Raw genomic sequence first — 22077 nt, forward strand, 5'->3', positions numbered from 1 at the left:
GAAGGGTTCTGCCCAGTATAACAGCGGTCCTAAGCACGGGCTTTGGACTCAGACCTGGTGCCTTAGGCAACTGTTTGATATTTGTGAACCTCAGTATTGTCTTCTATAAAGTGGGGATAATCCACTGACTTCTCAGGACTGTTAAACGAGATCATTATGTAAAGCCCCTAGCACCAAGTCTGGCGTGTAGCGCGTGCTCTGTACACACGGGCTGGTTCTTAGTGGGTGCCTTGTAGTGACTGCAGCCCAGTCTACCCCTGCTCCCCTAAGCCCTCTGCAACCAGCAACCCAATATAAGCGGCCATGTCAAGTATCAGAGAAGGAAAAACAATCATTTTCATTTCTGTAGCACCTCCTAGGTGTCAAGGACTAGATACCTTAAGTATGTTGTCTCTTTCAATTATCACAAGGGCCCTGTGAAATGGGGTTTTGTTATATCTTTCTTGCAAATGAGGAAACTGAAACTGGAGATAAAAGAATTTTCCCAACTTGATTCAGCCAGCAAGAGGCAGAGCTGGGTTTGAGCCAGGTCAGATGGGCTCTAGAGCTCATGTTTGAACCCTGTGTAAAGAACAGAGGACTTTTTTGCTTTTAAAATCACCCTTTGGAGTCCCATTTCTACCAACAGATGTTCACAGTAATGGAGCTGTTGCCCTGCCTTTTACTAAGAAGTCCTGTTATGTTTTCCTTCCCTCCTTCCCACTTACCCTCCTCCCCAGCCCCCGTTAGCTGTCTGAAAAGTCTTCCTCTTCTTTTTTTTCACCTTTCCCACATTGACGATGCTTTGACCTGCCAGTGCCCTCTTCCCCGACGTGGTGAACTGTATGCAGACGGACAATCTGGAGCTGAAGAAGCTGGTATACCTGTACTTGATGAACTATGCCAAGAGTCAGCCCGACATGGCCATCATGGCCGTCAACACCTTTGTGAAGGTAAGTAGAAGCTTGGTGTGGGGCTGGGGTGCTCACTGCTCCATCTCCCCTCAGTCTCCCAGGGTGGAGCGCTACAGCCCTGGGTAGAAACACGGAGGATCCTTTCCAGGCCTCCTGACTCCCAGCCTGGGAGCCTCTTTCTCCAGCAGAGGGCTCCCATTGTCTCCAGAAAATCTGATGCTACAGACCCTGCTAACTCATTCCATATGAGGTCGCCCCAGGCCTTTCGATACCTGTGTGCCCTGGGGTGAGCCATAGCCCTGTGTCATTTGCCAGCTGAGGATGCAGCATGAGTCTGAGGGCTTCCGTATTGCCCTTCTAGACTTCACTCCTTTCTGCATGTTCTGTCCTCCAGATTGAGGGGAAATGGGGACTTGTGTTGTCAGCTCTGTGCACCTTGAAAACCTTAGTTCCCCAGCCCTGTCGATGCTTAGATGTGGGCGAATGAGGGTTCTGTGGCCCAGTGGGAAGATTGAGGGTTGTGATGCTGGGTGGACGTGGCTTGAATTGTGGCTCTGCTCTGTGACCGGGTGAGCTCCCAACCTTCCTGAGGGCCTCAGCTCCCTCACCTGTGAAATGGGAATAGCATTGTGTGTCTGCTGTGAGGATCAGAGGGAACAGTGCAAACCCTGGTATCTGGCAGATGCTACATGCCCACACATGGCACTTACTTTTGGTGCTGTTGGCCACAGTCGGTGGGAGATCCCACAGCAGCTGTCTAATGTTGCTCAGCTTGCCCCTGCCCCCGGCCAATGGCTGGTTTCCCTCAGGACTGTGAGGACCCCAACCCCCTGATCCGGGCCCTGGCTGTGCGGACCATGGGCTGCATCCGCGTTGACAAGATCACAGAGTACCTGTGTGAGCCACTCCGGAAGTGCCTGAAGGACGAGGACCCATATGTGCGCAAGACGGCAGCCGTGTGCGTGGCCAAGCTCCACGACATCAATGCCCAGCTGGTAGAGGACCAGGGCTTCCTGGATACCCTTAAAGACCTCATCTCTGACTCTAACCCCATGGTAAGTCTCTGCCACCCACCCTGCCACCTCCACCACCTCCAGGGTTGCTTGGGAAGACCTCTGCTTGACCCTCCACCAGGCAGCCCCAGTTCTTGGAAGTCAGAGCCCTGCGGGGTTTTGCTGTTTTCCTACCCGCAGTGGTTTGGGTGCCATCTTTGGAGGGAGCTAGACCTGGATTCCCTTCTCTGCACAGCCCTCTCTAAGGAGCTGTGTAACCTCAGGCATCCTACCTAATCTTCTAGAGTCCTCTTTTCTTCATCAGTGAGATGCATCTAATTCTGCACGGCTGCCGAGGGTGTTGGGAGGCTTAAGCCGTTAAGGTAATGTGTCTGGCATAGACTGGCACAGCCTGGCACACAGTGGGTGTGCACCCAAGACTACTACCCTCCTTCCCCTTCCAGTCACTGTCATTGTCACCGTCCTCTCACCAAGACTGTCAGAGAGCTCTGAATGTGAGGTACTTCTCCCTTTCCCCACTTCTTTGCAGGGTTGTAGAGAATCCCCTTGAAGTAGTGTAGCCTGGAGGACAGGGCACCAGAACGCAGCTGGGAAGGGAGCTGGTCTCCTATGGCTGGTGATGGCAGCAGTTTGGAGAACAGTTCGGTAGGGCCATGTTTAAAATGAAATGTACAACCCACCCGGCCCAGACATCTCATTCTGTGTCCCTCTGAAACACTGATCACATGCGGGTGCCGAGTGGCCAGTACGGCGATGGCCGTGGGAGCACTGCTTGGTTATGGGAAAGTTGAAAACCATGCAGAACACACATAAAAACGGCTGCTCTGGTGGAAATGGGTTGCAGCCCCAGAGCTTCACCTGGCAACCCATCTGTGCTCTAGCCCCTCCAGCCCCTGAGGGGCTCTGCAGGAGGAACCTTCTAGCTCTGAGAAGCACCATTGTCAGCTCCCACAGTGAGCTGCTATAGCTGGTAGAGCGGGACTGGGTGTTAGGTAGCAGGGAGTGCTATCTGCTGCAGGAACTTGGAGCTATATCTTTCTTGTTTTGTGTTTTTCTTTATTGGCAGGTGCACTGACTTTAGTTTCAGCTTACAGAGGAGTCAGTAGGGTGCGTGCTTGGAGTGGGTCTCGGTGCTCCAGACCCTGCCCTTCAGGTCATATTCCTTTCAGGATGTTTGAGCTCTGACTGGCCAACATCATTAGCCTCACTGCCTCCCTGGCCCGAGAGCAGCGTCCCAGCCTCTGCCCCTTCCACCCTCTCAACCAGGTGGTGGCAAACGCAGTGGCTGCCCTCTCGGAGATCGCCGAGTCTCACCCCAGCAGCAACCTGCTCGACCTGAACCCACAGTCCATTAACAAGCTGCTGACGGCCCTGAATGAGTGCACTGAGTGGGGCCAGATCTTCATCCTGGACTGCCTAGCCAACTACACACCCAAGGATGACCGGGAGGCCCAGAGGTAAGAGGCTGCCCTTGCTCACCAGCCTCGCCAGGCCCTGGGGTGGGAGGCTCCAACCATGAGCTGGCCCCAGGCTTCTGGGGGGCTTCTTTCCAGACCTTACCCCACAGACCATCCTCAGACACAGAGCCAGCAGGTTGACAGTGGTGTTGCTTCGGGCAGTCAGCTCACTGCTCACTGAGGGCACAGAATAGAAGCCAGAGCCTGACCTGGGAGCTGACAGAGAGATCTCGGTCACTGAGGGCTGAGGAAAGAGGTGGACAGCATGGGAGCCACCACTCATTGAATTCTTATTGGGTGCCTGGGGCTCTGCTGGGTGCTTCCTATGCGTTAGATAATCTTTAAAGAAACTCTGTGTAAGAAAAAGAAAAAAAAAAAAAAAAAAAGAATAAAGAAACTCTGTGAAGGCAGCCCCATCATTGTCCCCGTTTTACAGGTAGGGAAACTCTGGGTTAGGGAGGTGGAAGAAATCACCTAGGTCACCCAGCTGGGTTTCCCCTGACTCTTGGTCCTAACCAACATGGTATCCTGCCCCTTTTGAATGCCCTCACAACAGAAGGGAGTGAGTTGACATTCATCCAGTGTTTACTGACTGCCAGGCACTGTGCTCAGTGCTGTACATGCATTGTCTCATTTAAGCCACCAGCAACCGTGTGAAGTTGGCTCATCATCTCCATTTTTTTAGGTGAGGAAACTTGAGGCTCAGAGTGGTTTTAACCTGCTTGGGGTCAGTTAGCAGGAAACAGAACCAGGAGCTAGGTCTTCCTCCTACAGAAGACATGCTATCTTGATAACTAAATACAGGGTGTTTCCCCTTGCTTGTCTCTCCTATTTGTCCCCCTCGGAATGGAACGCAGCATCTGTGAGCGGGTCACCCCCAGGCTCTCCCACGCCAACTCCGCTGTAGTGTTGTCTGCTGTGAAGGTGCTGATGAAGTTCATGGAGATGTTGTCCAAGGACCTGGACTACTACGGCACACTGCTCAAGAAGCTGGCCCCGCCCCTGGTCACACTGCTGTCGGCCGAGCCGGAGCTACAGTACGTAGCCCTGCGAAACATCAACCTCATTGTGCAGAAAAGGTACTGGGACCACCACATATGGGTAGTGTGTGCCCTGGGGGGGATCTCCTGCTGGGAACAGGGACTCTGAAGGGAAACTGACGTGTCACCGTGCAGGATGTCTCAACAGCTTAACTCAGGGGTTCTGTGCCACTGGCATCTTTGTCCCACAGGGGACATTTGACAATGTCTGGAGACATTTTTGGTTGTCACAGTGCGGGCTGCTACTGGCATCTAGTGGATGGAAGCCAGGGATGCTGCTCAACATCCTACAGTACACAGGACAGCTCTGCCCGCCCCCCCATAGAACTATCCATACCAAATGTCAGTAGTGCTGAGGTTGGGAAACCTTGGCTTAGCCTAACCAGGTAGCATGCTGGATAAAGGCTAGCGTGCACTTCTTAACCATGGAGAGTGGATGGTCCACAGTCCACACAGCCTTCCTGAAACAGGCTGTAAGATCGTATATGTGTGCGCACACTCATTTTTCCTGGGTAAGAGTCCATAGCTCTAGAGGCTGGAGGACTCCAAGATGAGGCGCCGTGGATTTTGCATTAGCCTCGGGGCCACTCGGAATGCTGAGCAGCCAGTTTCTGTCCACCCAGTAGGAATGACCACAGTAGTGAGCCACTGCTCAAGGGAAGGCACCTGACACCCGGGGTGGGTTGGGCTAAAAAACAAGGACCAATCCAGTAAGGATGCCAGGCAGCTCCACGGAGTGGGGCCAGACTCTGCAGTTCTACTTCCAGCCTCTTTGGTCAAATGGCTGGATCAGCAACTAACTCAAAAGCAGAACAAGGGCCTCTTGTGGACAGGGAGCATGTGTGGAAGACTACACATGCTCCCTGTCCTTATAGCTTCAGTCTGGTTCTTAGTACACACATGGGGGCCCAGAAAGATCAGTGGAATTCAGACATTTGCAAAGGTTTGGGAGGTATATTGGGGCAAGCTTTCTGAGTGCCTGAACAAAGGGATGAGACTAGGGATTCACAGTTGCAATGTGGGATTTAGTGAGGTGTCATGAACTGTGGATCCCAATCAGCAGGAGGGGCTCCCTGTGCTATATTTAACAAGGCAAACCTCCTAAGAAGTTGACCCTGTTGCTGAGGCACCACCAGGCCCAGCCCAACATGCTGTTGGGCAGCTTGTGCCGAGTCCTGATGGCAGAAATCACAACTTCTGCCACCCAGCTCAGGATCCTGCCTCACTTTGCCAGGACCTCCCCGCAGCCTGCTCAGCAGCACTGAGGACCACCCTGGGCAGGGTCCCTCCTTTCTCTTTGCTGGCTCTTCTCACCTCTTCACCGTCTGTCCTCATTCCTTTTTGTTCCTGCTCTCTTTTCTGGAAAGGCTGCAAGAGTAGGAGTCAGGTAGGGGTGGTGACTCTCATCTTGCTTCCGCCCTTATTAGCAGTAGATGTGTGACCTAGGGCAGGCCCCTCCCCTCTCAGGTTTCCTCAGCTAAGAAAAATGAGGTGGGTGGTGCCGGTGAGGGAGGAGCAATGACACTGGTGACAGTTCCTGCCTAACAAGTGCCTTCTCTGAGGCAGATATGGATCATGCTAGATGCTTTGCATCTACCTCTCACAACAGCCCTGTTATGTAGGTGTCTGTGTCGGGATCCCCAGGACCACTCCCCCCCACACACACACTTAGAGATTCACTAGAAGGACTCACAGGAGACAGCATATCATTGTTTTCATAGCTGAGGTTTATCATCGACCTAGTAGGGCTGCACAGCTGGATCATAAGGGAGAAAGACAGGTGGAGTCTGGAGGAATCCTCGTGCAGGCTTCCCATGGGGTGTCACATAGAGCATGTTCCTCCCCCAGCGACAGTGCAGCAGCATGTGTGTAATGTTTCTGCCCAGGGATGCCTGTTTGAGACTTAGCACCCCGGGGTTTTTTGAGGGGGACGAGTCATAAAGGCACCCTCTGCCTGACACCTACCACAATTCCAGGCTCCTAGAAGGAAAGCAGGTGTTCAGCAAAAACCATGTTGTTTATACAAACAGTCAAAGCACAGTTAATCACCTTTATCATTTAGGGAATGGTGAGAGCACTCCCAAAAGCTGAATTCCCAGATGCCAGGCCTTTCTAAGACTGGCAACTCGGGCCTGCAAAGGTAATGCTTCCGACACAGAATGCTTCCTATTTCATGAGTGAGGAAACGGGCCTGAGGTCACCAGCTAGGATTGGAACTGAGGCCTGACTCCCAAGCCTGTGGCCTGATGCCTGTGGCCTCTTGAATGTGAACTGTTTCTTGCTCATATTCCCTCTTCCCTTCCTGGAATGTGGTTGGACACACACGGGCTGGTCAGAACCTTGGTTGGCAGGTCCTGTGCCCAGGAGCGTGCAGCCAAGGGGGCGACTGCTTTCACGGATGTCAGTTTCCATGTCCGACCCCAGAAATGTCCCAGCAAATGTGAAAGGGTTTTCTCACAGGGCCTGTGACTTGCTCTTTGCTCTTCGGGCAACCTTGCCCACCACCAGGCCTGAGATCTTGAAGCACGAGATGAAGGTGTTCTTTGTGAAGTACAATGACCCCATCTACGTGAAGCTGGAGAAGCTGGACATCATGATCCGCCTGGCCTCCCAGGCCAACATCGCCCAGGTCAGCAGAGGGTGGTGCCCAGCACACTGGGCTCTGTGAGCAAACTGTCCACAAATGTTAACTGATATTTTTGTGATTAAAGAGTTTGTTCTCTCTGTTATTACTTCACATCCATTGAAGTGGTAGTTAGGTAGATATGTTAGCTAGATCAGCCAAACTAAGAATTGTCCATCCCTGCCAACTAGTCCTTCCTGTTTTCCTCTTGGGACACCTGACAGCTCTCTCCCTCCCTTGGAACTTCCACCTTGAACAGGAGGCAGAATCCCACACTTCTAGGGGTGTGTGCATACCCACAGCCCAGGGGAGTTCCAGGAGGTTGCCCTGCCAGATCCCGGCAACTGCATCTTTGTTTGGGCCACAGGTGTTGGCGGAGCTGAAAGAGTACGCGACAGAGGTGGATGTGGACTTTGTACGGAAGGCTGTGCGAGCCATTGGCCGTTGTGCCATCAAGGTGGAGGTGAGGCTCTGAGACTGTCCTTGGCGGGGGGAAGGAGGAAAGGAAAGGAAGCTGAAACCAGGAAACCAGTCTGATTTCAGAAGAATCTGCCAGCTGCTCATGGTCCAGGAAGGCCTGAGGGTCACAACTGGAGCCCCCAAGGCACCCACGGTACAGATTTGGTTGGGCTCCTTCTCATCTGTAATCTCCCTTGGGCCTCTGAGTTGCTGCAGATGAAATTAGCCCATCATTGTCAGGGGTCTCCTGCAGCATTAGCTAAGACAGTGTGGCAGCCCAAGCTAGTGGTGGCCCTGGTAGACTTAGCTCTCACTTTGTGGACCTTTGGGGCAGGGGCTCTGCCTGTTGGACGTTTTGGCAGGTATCATGATTCAGCTGTCCATGTGCCCTTATCTTCAAATTCCCAAGGATCATTCAGACCCCTGTGTCCTGGCACTTCGTCCCTCCCATTCTCTGCCTCTGGAGAGGTTCCTTGATCACTGATCTGACTTTCCTTAAATGGGTCTCCTGGAGGCTAGGGGATCTGGGACAGCTGGTCACTTCAGCCCAGCCCCTTGAGATGTTTTCCATTTGGCAGTCTGAGAAATCTCTCCCATAGAGCATAGTGCAGCATGTTGGAGTAGAGGGGTGTGGGGAGGGCTGGTCCAAGCAGAGACCTCCTAAATGCTTTTGGTCACGGGAGCCCATTTTGTGGAACAAGTAGAAGTGAAGCCCTGCTCTCATGGCTTGGCCTAGAAGATCTCCAAAGACCCTCCCTGCTCTCAGAAGCTCTACTGGCCTCCTCAGTCTAATTCTATCTCCCTGTGTCCCTACCATCCCAGGACCATCATTTTGTACTCATTCTCCCACCTGTTACCTGCAGAGAAGTTTCTTCTGTTTTCCTGCTGTGAAAAGGAAGGTGGGCAAGGTGTGACTGAGCCCTTGACCAAGGCATGTTGGTCAGAGGTTCTGCTGGAGGTGGGTGCAAGGCCTTGCCCACACTCTCCTCTTCCCACACAGCAATCTGCCGAGCGCTGCGTGAGCACGCTGCTCGATCTCATCCAGACCAAGGTCAACTACGTGGTCCAGGAAGCCATCGTGGTCATCAAGGACATCTTCCGCAAGTACCCCAACAAGTACGTGGCTGCCCCCCCGCCCCATGAGGGTGTGGCTCTGCTAGGGACGGGCTGGGGAGGAAAAGCAAGGAAGAGCCTCTCCCTCTTCCTTATTTTTCTGCCGCAAACAGCATTCTCAAAAGAAACCCTTAATTTTTTTCTTATTTCTCCTGAGCCTCCCCTGCTCTGCTTCCCAGACCCAAATAAGAACTAGAATGTAAAGGATAAAACTCAAATCTTGTTACTCGCCAGCCTCTCGGGCTCTTGTGGGGCAGCTGCCCGTCTCTGTTGTCCCCTCCTGGGCCTCCCCTGGGTGGCCCAGGCTCCCTCAGTGCTCACGTGCCGGCCGTGCCCTGGTCTCCAGGTATGAGAGCGTGATCGCCACGCTGTGTGAGAACCTGGACTCCCTGGATGAGCCTGAGGCCCGGGCCGCCATGATCTGGATTGTGGGCGAGTACGCCGAGCGGATAGACAACGCGGATGAGCTGCTCGAGAGCTTCCTAGAGGGCTTCCATGATGAGAGCACCCAGGTGAGACGTTGGGTGGCCGACTTGGGCATGGCCGGCAGCTCAGCACCTGAGGTCCCTCCTGCCCTGATACCCTCCTCTCAGCCAGCAGGCCTCAGGGCCCTGCCCCTCCTAAAACTGCACTGACAGTGCGGACAGACACAGGAGTGCTGTATGGGTGACAGGTGTGGCCCCTTTCCTCCCACACTGTGGTACCTAAGGGGGACATGTGAGGACACTCTGTGGTGGTGGATATTGAAGACTGCAAAAGTTCCTGGTTTTGTTTTAATTTTGTATTTATGTTTGGTTAGGTAGTACATTGACTTGGTTCAAAATTGAGAAGACACAAAAGGATATATAGTGAAAATTCTGTTTCCTACCACTTTCTTGGTCACAAGTTCTCCTGGAGAACACCATGTTATTTATTGGTTTCTGGCGGGTACTTCTAGAGAGAGAGTTTAGGAACACACCAGCCAGTTCCTCTACAGAGACATGAATAGTCAATTTTCATCGTTTGTGGTACTTATATTCCATAAAGTCAAACTGATTTAGTAAGTGCTAAACCATTGCTCCCAGGAGAAATATAGAGTTGGGTTCCTACAAACTCTACTAGTCACAGCATTTTTATCAGCTGGTCAAGGTAAACCTTGTTTTATGTGTGTCTCTGTTTAGAGACACCTTATTTAATACATACTGTTGATTCATTAGCATTGAACTCATAGCCAGCAGCATTGTAACTCACGCCTGAACAAAGCTCATCTAACACATGTATTTTCTCTAAAAGGCACATCACAGCCTTCTTGCACTTAGCAACACCAGACAGCACTTTAGCACTACACTGGGGGCGGGGTGGGGGCATTTTAAACTGCAAAATCACCAACAAAAAGCACCAAAATGTGAAAGACATGGCACTAAGTAGACTGTGAAGAAGTCACTTGTTTACAATATGGGAGCTGAGACAGACGGCAGAGCACCGCCTCACTCGACCTCAGCTGGGAATGTGTACTTGAGGCAACTCGAATTTTTCACTGCTGTGCACGTCTGTGAATGACCGTGAAAACGCCACAAGCACTGATTTCAGGGTCACCAGTAAATTTTAGCAAGCTGACAAATTTGCAGATGTGTCCTCTGTGAATAATGAGAAGCGACTATATATATATATTTCCTTCTCACTTTTTAAATAATTTTATTTATTTATTTATTTTTGGCTGTGTTGGGTCTTCGTTGCTGCGCATGGGCTTTCTCTTGTTGCGGCGAGCAGGGGCTACTGTTCGTTGCAGCGCGCAGGCTTCTCATTGCAGTGGCTTCTCTTGTTGCGGATCACAGGCTCTAGGCACATGGGCTTCAGCAGTTGTGCTACACAGGCTCAGTAGTTGTGGCTTGTGGGTTCTAGAGCACAGGCTCAGTAGTTGTGGCATACGGGCTTAGTTGCTCCATGGCATGTGGGATCTTTCCGCACCAGGGCTCAAACCCGTGTCCCCTGCATTGGCAGGCGGATTCTTAACCACTGTGCCACCAGGAAGGTCCCCTCACTTATTTTTATTTTTTAAAATTTATTTATTTTTTTGCAGTATGTGGGCCTCTCACTGCTGTGGCCTCTCCTGTTGCGGAGCACAGGCTCCAGACGTGCAGGCCCAGCAGCCGTGGCTCACAGGCCTAGCCGCTCCATGGCATGTGGGATCCTCCCAGACTGGGGCACGAACCAGTGTCCCCCACATCAGCAGGTGGACTCTCAACCACTGCGCCACCAGGGAAGCCCCCACCCACCACTTATTTTTAAATACTGATAGTAAACTATACAAATTGAAACTGATCAGTACCTTTCATTATTCCCTTAAAAATACATTTGAAGGCCATGCCATTATGAATTATTAATTTGTGCCATTATTAATTTATTAATTTACAGTTTCAGAGGAGTCCTTCATGCAGAAGGACCATGTTTGTTTAACCAGCCTCCCCTGATGGATATTTAGGTGTCCAACCTTCTGCTCTTTTAAACAATGCTCCTGTGAATAACCTGTGGAAAGCACATCTGCATGTGCAGCTAGAGGGTGAATTCTTAGAAGCATGATGCTAGGTGGAAGGGCCTGTGCATTGCAGGTTCAGGTTGCTGTAGCAGATTTCCCTTGGTGTGGAGATTGTTTTGGTTTACACTTCTGTCTCAGAGGTGGGAGAGTCCTCTCCTTACCTCCTTTGCCAGCCTAGTGCATGCTCAGACTTTATTTTTGCCTATCTGATTGATAACAAATGGTACCTTGCTATAGTTTTGTTTGCATTTCTGTTTTGAGTGGGGTTGAACATCTGTACGTTTGTATTCCCTCTTACATGAACTGTCTGCTCATGCACGTGGGGCCTTTAAAATGTCTGTGAGCACAGAAATCTTAGCTGCCCAGATGGCACAGTGGAACCCAGTGGGTCAGACCCTGGACCTTGAATCGGAGATACCAGAGTCCAAACCCCTCTTCTGCCCCTTCCTGGTTTGCTGCCTTTATGCTAACCCTTTACCTGTCTGAGCCTCAGTCTCCTCATTTACAAAATGAGAGTCATAAGACTTTCCCTCATCCTGTGCTGTGAAAGTTAAAGATGCTTTGTGTAATGTCCCTAACACATGCGCAGCCCCTAAATTAGAAGCACTCATTAATGGTGGTGTCGGTGTTGGTCAGAATTGGTTTAAAAGCACACTTGTCCAGGCAGAAAAGGGGACCTATGGGTTCCTGTAGCTGAGTCCAAGGAGCATTCTCTCTTCTGCACCCCTGGGTGAAGGTGTGTGGGTGGTGGCAGTGGGGCTGTCTCTGTCCTTGGGTGGCATTGCCCTTGGACAGGCTCCCCACCAGTGAAGCTTGCAAGGTGTCAGTGCTTCCAGGTTACATCCTTCTCACTTAGCAACCCCGTAACTGCCTTCCCCTCAGTGGTTCCAGCAACAGTTCAGGCCTGTTTGCATTACCCTGAGCCAGTCCCTGTCTACGTGGATTGAGAGGGCCAGAGAGAAGGACAGTTCTCTGAGGGAAAGCCAGCGTTTCAAAGCCAGAAGATCGAATGGATGCTGGGTGGGAAAAACAACAGGTGTCTGTCACAAAATAATAATAGTAATTCTCACCGACTCCCACTGCAACCTGGCACGTCCAGCTGGCAGCCTGCCCTAGGGCTGCCTCCACTTCCACCACACCAGCCTCCCTCCCTTGTCTGAGAAGCAAAGCCCAGTCTGGGCTGGTTTCTGCTACTGTAGTCAGGTCCTGCTGGGGATGACTGCAGAGGATGCCCTGTGGGGGTGTTTCTGCCTGTGGCTCCTCCCCCATTGTAGTGTCGGAGCATTAAACCCACCAAGCCCATTTCCTCATCTCTAGCACAGGGTTCCTGCAAAGCTTATTGGATGTTGTGTGTAAACTGCTCACTCCAGTGCTAAGCAAACAGTAGTTGGGTGGTGGTGTTTTAATTAGGTGGCCTGTTTCCTTTGCCTCCTGGGTTCACAGCACAGTTCAGAGCTTTTATAAGAATACTTAATGCTTTGCAGTTTGGGAACTTATTTTATTTATTTTTGGCTGCATTGGGTCTTCGTTGCTGCACGGGCTTTCTCTAAGTTGCAGCGAGCAGGGGCTTCTTATTACGGTGGCTTCTCTTGTTGCAGACCGCGGGCTCAGTAGTTGCGCACGGGCTTAGTTGCTCTGCGGCATGTGAGATCTTCCCGGACCAGGGCTCAAACTGTGTCCCCTGCATTGGCAGGCAGATTTTTAACCACTGCGTCACCAGGGAAGTCCTAGGAACTTATTTTAGATTGTCTCTTTGAGCCCCCTTGTCCTGGCTCCTAAGCCTCTCCAGCCGTGGACAGGGAGCGCTGCGTCTGGCCTGTCTGAGGGCAGGGGCAGCAGCATCTTGGCAGGGGGACTGCCCTGACCTGCAGGCTAATGGGGGCCTCAGTGTGTGTTTGGGGAGACTAGGTAGGGAGCTGAGGCGGCCCTGTTCCCAGGCAGCACTGCAGACCCGACAGTGATGAATGAGTGCTGGCAGCCAGCTGCCCGGGGTTGGGGAGAACTTGGTAAAGAGTCCCTGTGTGGCAGTTGTGGTGACATTGATGATGATGACAGCTGTTGTGCATTGAGCAGAGGACACAGTCAGTTCTTTCCGTTTGTTGTGTCATTGACTATCCCCATCAACTCTGTGAGGTGTTGCCTTCATTTTATAGATGAGGAAACAGACTCAGAGATTAAATGGCTCGTCCAGGGTCACCAGCTGGGAAGTGGTAGAATCAGAGTTCAAATGAGATGTGATCTAACTCTGGCTCCAAGTAAGCTGCCATAGATTGGTCTTCAGAGCTCACAAGAACCCCCTGAGGTAGGCTACACCTCTCCCTCAATGACTGAGGGTAAGTGGCTTTCTCTAGGCTACCCAGCCAGCAACTCGAGCCAGGTCTGGAAGCCAGTCCCCAGGCCACCTCCTGCCTTGGACACAGCTAGCCTGCTCCTCTGCCATTGGCCCATGTGTCAACAAATTGCAGGGACTCTGGATGCTTAGTCTCAGAAACAGACTGCATCCCCTCAATCCTGCCTCCTGCTGTCAGCCCGCCCTGCATACCAGGGCAGCTAAGCCATTTGTTTTTAAGTGCCCTCCTGCCAGACAGGCCCAGGAGGTGCAGCCAGCCCCGTTGCCACCCTTCTGCCACAGACCTGTCCCTAGCACAGTCCGGGGAGCCTCAGGCTGTCCTCTTGTCCCAGGACTGACAAAATGCGATGGGGCTAAGAAAGGGCTATGCACAGAGAATTGTTCTTTCAGAGGTGTGTTTTTAGTCAGCAGGTATTTCTTAAGTGCCTGTTACACACCAGGCACTAGAATGAACAATAGCCAGGGATGCAGCAGTTGCAGACACGATCCCTGCCCTCAAGGGGATCTCTCCATAGGGCGGCCCGGTGGCTGGAAAGCATTTCCAGTACTGTGGGTTGGCGCCAGTGGGGGGGACAGGAGGCTACAGAAGTGGGGAGGGGGCACAGGAGGCACGTTCAGGTGAAGGCAGTGGCATGTGAGAGGTGGGGCTGGTGGGGGCGGGGCAAGAATGGTTCCCGTCCTCTGGTGGAAGCACAGTTCCTCACAACAGGCTGACTGTGTGGACCCTGCTGCCTGAGTCTGCTGGGCATCCCTGGCACCTGTTCCACTTGTTGGCAGATGGTTTTTAATAAGCATACCAGGCACACATGTTGCCTCCGTAAGCGGTGAGCTCCTGAAGGCTGTGAGGCCTGGAGTCCTGATGGGTTTCTGGGACCCTGACACTGGGCAGCAGCCCCCACCTGCCTGGGGTTGCCAGATAGCACCGTGGCCAGCTCCTTCCTGAGTGGTCGGGCCAAGGTCCAGACTTCTCAGCACTACCTTACCCCTGCTGGACTTGGCCTGTTTGCGTGGCCAACCCCAAACCCAGGAAAGCTGTTCTCAGACTTTGAACATCGTTTTCCCTCTCTGAGGTCCTCACCTGGTTTCCTACTGTCCCCACAAGAAGCTTACACTCCTTTCTCGCCTCCTTTCTGTCTTCCTGCAGGTGCAGCTGCAGCTGCTGACAGCCATTGTGAAACTCTTTCTGAAGAAGCCGACAGAGACTCAGGAGCTGGTGCAGCAGGTCCTCAGCTTGGCCACTCAGGTGGGTGCGCAGCCTCCCTGCTGTGCCCAGCATAGCCCTTGTTCCACGGAGGGAACTTCAGTCCAAGGAGCCAGACCTGGATGGTCCTGCCTCTAAAACTGGCACCACTGGGATTTGGCCCCAGAGCATTCCAGGATCCCTGCTCAAGGAGCTTAGTCACAATCAAATAAAGGTGGGGTGGGGGCAGGTGGTGACTTTGAGCCAGACCATACATGAGAGAGGAGAGGGAGGTCCCTGAGAACCGGGAGGGCAGACAGTGGAGGAGGCAGGGAACGGAGGCAGGAGCGGGCTGGGGGGAAACCGTGGGGCTGGGCCACATCTGTTCAGGTGGTTTACGGGTATGCTCCCGCCAGTGCTCAGGTTGCCATCATCAGTCGCCCTGTGATCCCACCCGTGTCGTGGGACTACAGATGGGGCTCCCCCTTCCCCTCACCTGGTTGCTCCGAGTTTCACTGGCTTCTCATCACCTCCCAGGACTCAGACAACCCGGACCTGCGAGACCGCGGCTACATCTACTGGCGCCTGCTCTCCACGGACCCTGTGGCTGCCAAGGAGGTGGTGCTGGCGGAGAAGCCGCTCATCTCGGAGGAGACAGACCTCATCGAGCCCACGTTGCTGGATGAGCTCATCTGCTACATCGGCACCCTGGCCTCCGTCTACCACAAGCCGCCCAGCGCCTTTGTGGAGGGGGGCCGGGGCGTCGTGCACAAGAGCCTGCCGCCCCGCACTGCCTCGTGAGTACCGGGGGCCACTCACTGGCCTGAGCCTCCCCACCTGCTTCCTCGGTTCAGTAGCACAAGCACTCGGGCCTGAGTCTGAGCAAAATTACGATTCTAGCAACTTTTTAGTGAATGCTTACTACATACCAGGTATTGACTCGGTGACAACAGCTCTGAGAGATGTCTCCTCTTAAGAGATGGGGACAAGAGGCATAGAGAGCTTGAGTGCCTGGTGCAGCATCCCAGGCAGCAGAGCTGGGCTCAGACTCGAGTCTTCCTGACTCCAGAGCCCCGTTCCTATCGCCTTCCTGCTCTGCGGCTCCCAGGGTTGTTGGCCTGGTTGTCCAGTCCTCTGGGGACCAACACCCGCTCTTGTCTTTAGAGTTGGCTGAGTGAGGGGAATACAGATGGCACTCCCTTCCCTCAGCCCATGAAGCTGGATCTCTCGGAGAGCCAACAAGATGGATCAGGCGTCGGAAGGGGGAGGAAGGGGGGAATATAGACAGGCTTCTGGGACAGTGAGGAGACCCAGGTGCCTGTCCTGAGGGTGGATCCTGGAGACTGAGGGCTCTGACCTCCCTGAGATAGCCTGACCCCCCACATTGCTGAGCCTCTTTCCCTGTCCTGGCAGGAGTGAGAGCACGGAGAGCCCGGAGACGGCCCCTGCCGGAGCGCCCCCTGGCGAGCAGCTGGATGTCGTCCCCGCCCAGGGCGACCTGCTGGGCGACCTCCTCAACCTGGACCTCGGCCCTCCAGTGAGTGGCCCACCCCTGGCCACCTCCTCGGTGCAGATGGGAGCTGTGGACCTTCTCAGCAGTGGCCTCGACAGCCTGGTATGTCCTGGGGCCCCCTCTGGATGAGGTTGATAGTGATCTTTGGAGGAGCGATCGTTGAACGCCCTCTCTGCCAGACGCCAACCAAGGGCTTCAGGCACCTTTGCCTGCGAAGGTGATCGTGTAGCTTCTTACACTTCAGTGAGAGACTGAGGCTTAAAGAGGTCAGGTGACCTTCCTTCCAAGAGCACACAGCTGCTAAGTGGCAGACATAGGATTTAGCCCCTTGCCGGGCTGCTGAACCCCAAGAGACCTGGGGCATTGTAGGGCCTGTCCTAGCCCCTTCCCCTGAGTCTGGCATCTCGGCCCTGTAAGGCTGGAGGAGCCATACCTGCTTCCACTTACCCCACACGCTGCACTGCTTGAGAGTAGCAGCCCAGCAGGCCTGAGAGAGGCCCATGAGAGGTCAGGGACAGTCCCTCCTCCCCTGTGAAAGGCGTTGGTAAGACTGGCCTGGGTGTTTCCCTGGGATTTCTTCAAGAAGCTGGTAGAGCCGGGTAGAGGGGGCAGTGGGGCCCTTGTCACTTGGCCATGCCTGACTCAGGTCCCCAAGGCCACAGCATAGGAAAGGGTAGGAAGAACAGGGGTGGTCAAGTGAGGCCAGTGGGTCATGCCCTTCATAGAGACAATGTGGGCCCCTCATAGGCCAGGCACAGCCTCGCACCAGGCCCCTTTTGGGTGGAGCAGCAATGACTGATTTTCTCCCTCTTTCCCTCTCTTTCTTATCTCTCTGTGTCTTCTTTCCTTGCTTTTCTCTCTGCATGTGGCTGCCTGTTCTCTTCACCCTGCCTGCTTCTGCTTGGAGATGGGGGATGAGCCTGAAGGGGTATGGTTCAACCCTTGTGCCACCAACCCTGCTCCTCCTAGATAGCCCACCCAGCATCCCAAGGGTCGGATGATGTCAAAGCAGTCCCTCCCTGCTAGCCCTGGCCTCTGTCCAATGTCCTGGCAGCCTCCGTATTGACTGTCCAGCATCCAGCTGCCCTTGGGCCCCCATAACCATTAATTCCTCAGCCCATCCTCACTACCCTATGATGAAGTTGCCTTGTCATCCTGAGGCTAGCTGGCCCTCTCAGTCCCCACGACCCCTCTCTGACATCCTGGGGTGCGTGCTCTTGTCTGCTGAGCACAGCCCCCTCACAGCATTGTGTCTCAAGTACCCCTTTATTCATGGGCTGTTAGTTTGTGAGTGTCCCCAGCCCTTTCCCTCAGGGCCTATGGAGCACGGGAGGGCTTGGCCTCTCCTCTCCACCCACCTCACTCTGTCTTGTTTCTGCAACTTAGAGTTGATGTGATGGCAGCCCTGCAATACCCCCTCCTGGCCTGCCCCCCTGTTTTCTAAAGGGCCAGGTGGCCACACTCATCCTGAGGCCCTGATGTCCCTGCCTTTGATGCCCGCCTTTGACCCGTTTCCCTTCCTTTCTAGATTGGGGCCCCCAACTTCGTGTCACCCCCAGCAGCAGCAGTACCAGCCAACCTAGGAGCACCCATGGGCAGTGGCCTGAGTGACCTCTTTGACTTGACCAGTGGCGTGGGCACCTTATCAGGATCATATGTGGCTCCCAAAGCAGTAAGTGCCATGGCTTCTCTTGTGGCAGGACGTGTAGGCTCCTTAAGTGGCCCACTGTGTGGGATTGGCTCAGGCCGGCCAGGATGGGCTCCTGGAGCAGCAGTTGGCCAGCACAATGCTGAGGGCAGCAGGGAGCACAGGGAAGGGATGCTAAGTCGGGCGTGGAGGCCTGGGGAAGGCTTCCCAGAGGGTGGTGTTGCTGGAGCTCAGGCCTTCAGATCAAGTCAGAATTAGCAAGGCAAAAATGGGGAGAGGGCTCCAGGCCCAGAGTTGAGGGAGAGCCCACACCTCCAGAAAACTGGCAAAAGTCCCATCTAGTTGGGTCAGTGATTCTCAGTGCTGTCCTACCCAATGCTCCTTATTGATAACGGGTTTTATAACGCCCCCTCCTTTCATAATGAGATCTGCGGACTGTACATCCTACCTACACATATAATTTCAAAAATGGTAAGATGTTGTCATCCCATAAAAGAGACTTAAAAGGAAGAGAGTAAAATGATGTATTTCAGTGTTGTGGAGGCTTGGGCATGCCTGCCCCAGATCTGATCACATTGTTGGGTGCTGACAGACAGCAGTGCAGCACAGCTATAGAGAGTGTTTGTAGCTCACGTGCCATGAGTGATGTGGCCAGAGGTGCCATTAGTTTCTGAAATGGTGACTGACTTCTAGTAAAGTTCCAAACAAAACAAGGAACAGGCTTCCCTTGATTTTCACCATCATTAGTTTCCTGGAAATTTCAGGGCATGTTGAAACCACGCAGAAAATACTCAAGGGCTGCAGGACAGTGGCTCATTGTGAAGACCGTTGTCCTCAAGGCAGCATCCCTGACCCCAGCCCACTAAACACAGTGTGTGTCCCCCCCCATTGCCTGCCTGGCGGTGCCCCACAATGCCCACTGGGCCACCCAGGGCAGTACCCCGACCCCCGCCCCCAGACTCCCGCCTGGACCAGAGCTGAGGAGGGCAGAAGCTGGCAAGGTCGGCGGCACCAGCTTTGAGGCTTTGTTCTTGATTCTGGTGCAGCAGGAGACACTGGAAGGTTTTGAGCAGAGATGAAGCAGATTTGCACTTGAGAGCGATCCTCTGGCCACCATGTGGAGGCCAGACTGGAAAGGCTAGAGCAGAAGCAAGGAGCCAGTGAGGAGACTGGCAGGAGTTGGCTGATAGCTGCCAGACAGCAAGGCACTTGTAGGGGTGGAAAGGAGTCTGGACTGGAGGCAGGCATGGCAGGACATGGGGCTGACGGGGAGGGGGATTCCAGCTGGAACAGTGGGCAAGGGGCAGGGTGAGGGAAGGAGAGCTGAGTTCGGGGTGTGAGAACACGTGGGCCTGGCACTAAGGAGAGCACAGTGTGGGCTGGGCTTTCAGCCTCAAGGAAGCTGCCAGAGGGGACAGACGTGGCCTGATCCCTCACAACACTCAGGTCACACACCACGTCTGCTGCTTTGTTCCCAGCCAGAGCCCCTCTCTCTCTTCCGAGGTCCCCTCCCCAAAGCAGGACACAGCAGGGCTTCAGGGGCACAGGGACAATCTCCCTCATGACTGGGGAGCTGTGAGCCAGCACCTGCCCTGCTCTGCCCGCTACACCACAGTGGTGGTGGCCAGAACCCCCAGCCAGGATTCCTGGCAGGATCTGGGCCTGAGGGGCCCCCAGCAGACGGCAAGTCTAGTGCTAGCAACCACACACTTCCGTGCCGGGTACTGCATGAACGTGGCATGGCCACCATCCCACTAAGTCCTCCCAGCAGCCTTATGATGCTGTTATTCCCATTTTTGCAGTTGAGAAATCTGAGTGCTTTTTCCTAAGGTCACATAACTGGTAAGTGACAGAGTCTGGAACTAAATGTAGGGCTGTGGCACCAAAGCCTCTGCCCCCAACCCTTATGCATTCTTTTTTTTTTTTAAGATTTAATTTCATTTATTTTTGGCTGCATTGGCTTTGCTGTGCACAGGCTTTCTCTAGTTGTGGTGAGCGAGGGCTACTCTTCGTTGTGGTGTGAGGGCTTCTTATTGCAGTGTCTTCTCTTGCTGCGGAGCACGGGCTCTAGGCGCACAGGCTTCAGTAGTTGTGGCTTGTGGGCTCTAGAGCCAGGCTCAGTAGTTGTGGCTCACAGGCTTAGTTGCTCCGCAGCATGTGGGATCTTCTCGGACCAGGGCTCGAACCCATGTCCCCTGCATTGGCAGGCAGATTCTTAACCACTGCGCCACCAGGGAGGTCCCCCTTATGTGATCTTAAAGTGTTTAAGAACCTCAATGTGCCTTCCTTAATGTCAGGGGTTGTCAGAATTAGCTGGCCCTTGGGGAGCTTGCCCTCTGCATGTGGGTTCATTTTAACAGGTATTATCACTGCTTTGTCTTAGTGGAGAGCCAGATGAGTGTACCAACTGGAAGGAGAGGTGAGGGGATCCCAGGTTAGGAGTAATCAGAGCAGGCTGCCTGGAGGAGGAGTCCTTGCAACATGGGCAGGACTTTCTCCCTCCCGCTACCGTAGTCACAGGTGGGTTCTGGGATGTGGGTGTGCTCTCCCTCCAGAAGCAGTGGCTGTGCGGGCTACATTTTCCTGACAGCGCTGTGACTACCTCAGATTGTTTGTCCTGTGTGCATTCCCCACTCCTCCTGGTCAAGGGGAATGAAGCTCTCAGTATAAGAACTTGGAGTTCCTCAAGCACTTGGGTCAGTGGATGCTGACAGTTCTAGACTCCATGAACCTACAATGACCAAGAGAGATGAGGTCCCCACCCTCGGCAGTCAGGATGGTCACAGTGCCAGAAAGAGCCAGTTCTGTAAGAACCTGGGAAGGGAAGCCAGGTTCCTTGGAGGGGCAGGGAGCAGGGAAGTCACCGTGGGAGCCGTCTGAGTGCTGTGTGCCAAATCACAGCTCATGGCTAAAGCCATGAGATTCTGCCCTCACAGATTTGTCTGGGGGGAAGCAAAGCATGATCAGAGTTAGCAATTAGGACGGGGTTAGGGTGGGGCGTGCTTTCCAAGCAGAGGGAACAGCGTGTGTGTGAGGACCAGAGCCCAGGGAGAGCAGGGCACCAGGCCTTGGAGGCCGTCAGTAGTGGAAGCATTGCAGGATTGAGGGGGTTCAAGGGTGCCGTGATCAGATTTGCATTTTAAAAGATGGCTTTGGCTGCTGTGGAAATTGGGGATAGAAGAATTGGGCTGCTATGCGGGTGGCTGCCATCTTACCTGGGGAACTCTGATGGTGGCTCAGACGCAAGTGGTGCCTGTGGAGAGGGGAGAGCAGAGAACGTGGTGGCAGATGGGAGGAGGTGGTGTTGACAGGACCTGAGCTGCATGACCATGGGGGGTCAGGGTGGTCTGAGGGCTGGTGCCCAGATGCTCTGGTTCCTGGCGTTGGCGACTTGAGAGACAGTGGGGCGTTCACTGACACAGGGCACCCGGAGAAGCTGGCCTGGGGCGGGGCTGTGAGCTGTCCTGGTAAGAATGGCAACTTGAGAGACATTTGTGCGTCCACAGGATGGCCCCCACTGGTGTCCCTCACGGGCAGAGCTTTAATTCATGCTGTTCACTTAGCAAACGTTCCCTGCATACCAATCTCACACCAAGCTCCGAGCCAAGGATGCAAAGACAGAAAAGCAGAGCCCTTCCCTCGCAGAGATGTCTGGGGACTGAGAAGACAGTTTAATTGCTAAAACATCGCTGCAGCGGGAGCCTGGAGAAGGAGCCTGGGGGCAGGCTTCCTGGAGGAGGTGGGCTTGAGCTGAGACTCGGATGACAAGGGCAGCCAAGCAAGCAGCAGAAGGCCTTCCAGGCAAGGGGTCCTCTTAGTACTGTCCTTGGTCAGGCCAGTTTGTGCAATTAAAGGCCAGCCCTGCCTTCTGCGAGGAAGGGTAGGCTGTGACAGCCAGGGAGGCCTCAGGCTCTGGCCGAAGCCCAGAGTGCCCTTGTCTCTCGACTCTCCTTGGCTTGTCAGGAGGCTGGCAGGGCCCGCTTGTCTCATCACCTTCCTCAGCCCTGCTTCTGAGCCATCCTTCTCTGACCTCTGGAGACTTGGCTGAGCCTTGGGCACACCAGGTTCCTCCCTGCCCTGTGCTGCTCCAGCACGTGGCCACACGGCTCAGGGGTCCTGGGCAGGCTGTGCAGGAGCCTTCCTCCCATCCCACGGTTCACATGGTCGTCCCCTGATGGTAAAGGCAGGTGTGATTGATCTGAGAGGCCCCTTTAGGTGTGAGGGGAGGGGGGGTGGAGGAAGGACCCTAATGTGGGCTGTGGAGTTGGGGACA

At 53.9% G+C, this 22077-nt stretch overlaps 1 protein-coding gene across 11 annotated transcripts in view; it reads left to right on the forward strand.

Annotated features, from left to right (window-relative positions):
- The window catches only part of AP1B1 (adaptor related protein complex 1 subunit beta 1), a 101961-nt gene that overhangs the window by 74480 nt on the left and 5404 nt on the right, over nucleotides 1–22077 (forward strand). For 7 of the 11 annotated variants that reach the window (XM_067015397.1, XM_067015402.1, XM_067015399.1 and 4 more), the window contains 13 exons: nucleotides 797–932; nucleotides 1703–1948; nucleotides 3173–3363; nucleotides 4221–4442; nucleotides 6912–7032; nucleotides 7394–7489; nucleotides 8486–8601; nucleotides 8945–9110; nucleotides 14608–14706; nucleotides 15181–15440; nucleotides 16057–16258; nucleotides 17064–17084; nucleotides 17685–17828. In XM_067015397.1, coding sequence (XP_066871498.1) covers nucleotides 797–932; nucleotides 1703–1948; nucleotides 3173–3363; nucleotides 4221–4442; nucleotides 6912–7032; nucleotides 7394–7489; nucleotides 8486–8601; nucleotides 8945–9110; nucleotides 14608–14706; nucleotides 15181–15440; nucleotides 16057–16258; nucleotides 17064–17084; nucleotides 17685–17828 — 2020 coding nt within the window. The remainder of the gene's footprint in view (nucleotides 1–796; nucleotides 933–1702; nucleotides 1949–3172; nucleotides 3364–4220; nucleotides 4443–6911; nucleotides 7033–7393; nucleotides 7490–8485; nucleotides 8602–8944; nucleotides 9111–14607; nucleotides 14707–15180; nucleotides 15441–16056; nucleotides 16259–17063; nucleotides 17085–17684; nucleotides 17829–22077) is intronic. The other 4 variants (XM_059040217.2, XM_067015405.1, XM_067015401.1 and 1 more) reach the window with 1 other exon arrangement.

This window comes from Kogia breviceps, chromosome 15 (assembly GCF_026419965.1).
Source record: "Kogia breviceps isolate mKogBre1 chromosome 15, mKogBre1 haplotype 1, whole genome shotgun sequence".
In the NCBI taxonomy this organism is placed as follows: Eukaryota; Metazoa; Chordata; class Mammalia; order Artiodactyla; family Physeteridae; genus Kogia; species Kogia breviceps.